At 30.4% G+C, this 3,583-nt stretch overlaps 1 protein-coding gene across 1 annotated transcript; it reads left to right on the plus strand.

Annotated features, from left to right (window-relative positions):
- Window positions 1-465: 465 nt before the first annotated feature.
- Window positions 466-2,576, plus strand: LOC119681468. Its single transcript, XM_038094671.1, has one exon. It carries the CDS (start codon window positions 513-515, stop codon window positions 2,517-2,519), a length of 2,007 nt encoding a protein of 668 aa, XP_037950599.1. The 5' UTR covers window positions 466-512; the 3' UTR covers window positions 2,520-2,576.
- The last annotated feature ends 1,007 nt before the right edge of the window (window positions 2,577-3,583 follow it).

Below are 3,583 nucleotides of genomic sequence, written 5' to 3' on the forward strand. Positions count from 1 at the left end.
ATTAAATTAAATTGGACATTTCGATGCGTAGGTCGAAATACAAAATTCTAATACGATAGAAGCAAGAGAAGGCATTATTTCCTACTTTTTCAGCACATTGGATATATAATGAATATTAACTCTTTATTTGATGGTAGCTTACAGTAATCAAATTAAAGATATTATTTATTAACACTTTTATTATTAAATGTCTTTCTTATTTTAATTAATATAAATAGTTTTATAGTACGAATATTCAAATAGCTAAACGTAATTATTGGCTAAGGTCAATTCGATTGCTTTAAAGCCTAATCAATTAAGCTTAAGTCTCACAAGTTCAAAAAATACAAATTCTCTAATGAATTAAAAACGAAATTCTTATCAGTTCCTATAGCGGCGCAATTAAACAGCAAATATTTCGTTCAAAGTTGCAAAATAAAATTGTTTAAAAAAACAGTGCGAAACAAATATTGCAAGTGAAAACAACTCAAAGAAATTATTTAAATTTAAAATTTTGTAATTAATTTTAAAAAATGTTTAAAAAATGGGTAGTTTTATTACTACTCCTTCCTCTTAATATGATGTGGATTAAAGCTGAAGAAGAGGACGATGACAGCGGCATTGTGGACTATACTAATTTATATCGACGAAATCTACACCAAATGCTAACACACAGAAATCCAGCAATAGAGCCCTGTGATAATTTTTTTCAACATGCTTGTGGTGGTGTGCAAAATGGAGATCCAAAAACAACCTCCAATGAGGCAGCGTATGATGTGCCACCTTTTCTTTACAATGCACAAGATCGTATGCAATTCTTTAAGAACACGCGAGGAAAATTTAAAACGAAAGCCGGCCTATTACTTCGTAATTTATACAATGCGTGTAAAAATCGTAGTCAAATATATAAAAACAAAAATGGTCAATGGTTACGTATGATAAGTGCAATTGATTTCTTAGCCGATAATGCTTATATATACCGCAATTTTCCATTTCTTTCTTATCAATGGCTTGAGCTAACACCTAATTACACTCCAAACTGGGTAGAGTTGGCTGCCACTATGGCCGCACATGGCATACCGACGTTATTAAACATATTTTTCGCTGAAAATACTATCTATATTGCACCACTAGATATAATATGTCCCGGTTTTACTACAATTAGGGAAAGTTTAAAACCGCTTATGCGAAGTAGAAATGCGCAAATTAAAAATATAATAGCACATGAGATACACATATTCTGCAGAGAATTAACCGGTAAAATGAATACAGATTCCGAGGAAATTTTGCAAAACTCTCAGCCAAGTGATGAAGAAGAAAATACTTCTAGTGAAAAAACTACAAGTATATTGATTGATGAGACAATCACAACATATTTTGAAAACTTCTTCTACATTAATCTCAACTTTACCAAGAAAGAATTTGAATCCGCACGTAAGCTACCCATTGATATAGAACGTTTAAGTGAAATTCTGAATATTATGCGTAATGCCGATACACGTATTATGCACAATTATCTACTCTGGCAAGCCTATGAGCAGCTAAAATATGAAGATTGTTTCCTGTTAACAGAAGAATTCGAACGCATACTATTCTCCGAGTACTGGGAATGGCACGTATTTTCACCTTACTTTGATCGAAATGTAGCCATAGCTTCCTTTCTCCTTCACACCACACGTTTTCAAAAATATCGCCGTGACACCTACATGAGCGGTACATGGGATAAATTTTTATTTAAGAAACTCCGACGTAAAGATTTCAATATTGAACGTGTTATAAAACATCATGTAAGCAAGTATCTGAGTCCTGAACTTGTAGAAAGTGTTTATGTTGATAATACAACCAAGACTAATAGCAATAATTTTTATACAAATTTACTTAATTTACGTAAACGTCAACTACGTAATACATTCTTCACCCATGTCATAGACACGGAGAATCTCAATCATCCAGCATATTTTTTGCAACAATTCCTCTTCTTTTGCATTTTAATGGTTCATCAGCCATTATTTCATTACTACGCTACACAAAGCTTTGATATGTGGTACAATTCGAACATATTGTACAGCTCGGATGGTTATTATTTTGCCTTAGATTGTTTAGTGGAACAAAATACTGTTCAACGCATTTACGAAAATAGCCAAAGTGAAAAAGTTGATTTCAAAAGTGAAGCTTATGATACTAATATCGATTCTGATGACTCCAACAATAGCTTATATAATGATCTCAGCGCTGAAGAGGTTAAATCGATATTTCAGTTTTATGGTGCTTTTGTGGAATCATACCGGGACTATCAATTTTGGTTAGAAGGTGAAACCTTTGCTTTTGCTGAAGATTTTGTATTGGAATACTATCATATTAATTCCATAAGCATTATGTTTTATGCTGTAGCACAACTTTATTGTGGTCGTAATGACGCTTATTATAGCACACTTATCAATCGCAGTTTTATGAATGCACTGGAGTTTCAAGTTGCTTTTAATTGTAGCACTGAAGCACCCATGAATCCCAGAGTGAAATGCATGATAAGAAATTATTAAAAACACAAATACGAAATACAGTTAAGAAACATTTTAAAAAACCCGTCCGTTGTAAAAAATTACCAAAACTTATTTAATATTTAACATTTAATATAATAATATTAAAATAAAAGTTAATTATTAATTTTTACTCTAAAAGAAAAACGGAGTTTATATCAGATGTCGAAGAAAACTAGTACCATTTTAGAATACTCTGTATGGGATTCTTTCCCCAATTGCAATTTATTATTGAAATGGTGTGTGTTTGTCAAATTTATTACTATATCTAATTATTATTGCTATGAAGGCCTTAAGTCTTTTGGTAATCCATCCCTTAAAATTTCATATTTCAGTATGATTTTATCATTAATTTTTCTTTAGCGAAATCTACTGGACTGTGTAAATTTAAATTTACAACAATTTATTTTCAAATGTTCGTTGGCTACTGTCTTATCCGTTCTTTTCAACTGATGATAAATATCTATTTGAAGGTATTATATACTACATGTATTAACTTTTAAATTTTGAGAAATTTAATAATATAAAAATTCGAAAATTCATCTGCCCTTCCCAATGTTATTTTCCTTATTTATTAAATCATAACCTCATTTTCCCTCTAGAAATTTATTAGAAAGCCCATTATAATATCTAATTTAAGTATTGCTTCTTAAGATCACCTGCATTAGTAAAGTAATTTGAAATTGTTGCTGTAAAAATGGAATATAATTATCATGACAAATTAAATGTGCCAAAAGATAATCGAACTTCAAAAATCAGACCCATGCTATCTCTGCATTAAAACTATAAAGATGAAAAATTGGGCAGTAACCCAATTTAATGAAATCTTAATATGTGTACGATTAAGATCTTAGATGTTAAAATATGTAGAAATTTGTAAACGTCTTCTACATCCTTCTCTATATTTTATACAAACATTTTAACTAATGTTAACAAAAAAAAGTAAGATTACGAATGTACCATAACAAAGTCTTGATCACCTATACCAAATATTTCATATGTATAATTTAGCATTCATATTGCTTCAAATATATGAAAAACTAGTCGAAATATTTCCATGTGCTAAC

Source organism: Teleopsis dalmanni, chromosome 2, assembly GCF_002237135.1.
Source record: "Teleopsis dalmanni isolate 2A chromosome 2, ASM223713v2, whole genome shotgun sequence".
Lineage (NCBI taxonomy): Eukaryota > Metazoa > Arthropoda > Insecta > Diptera > Diopsidae > Teleopsis > Teleopsis dalmanni.

What these genes read in the sequence shown, in the direction of transcription:
- LOC119681468 (XM_038094671.1), top strand. Translation starts at nt 513, where the DNA reads ATGTTTAAAAAATGGGTAGTTTTATTACTACTCCTTCCTCTTAATATG.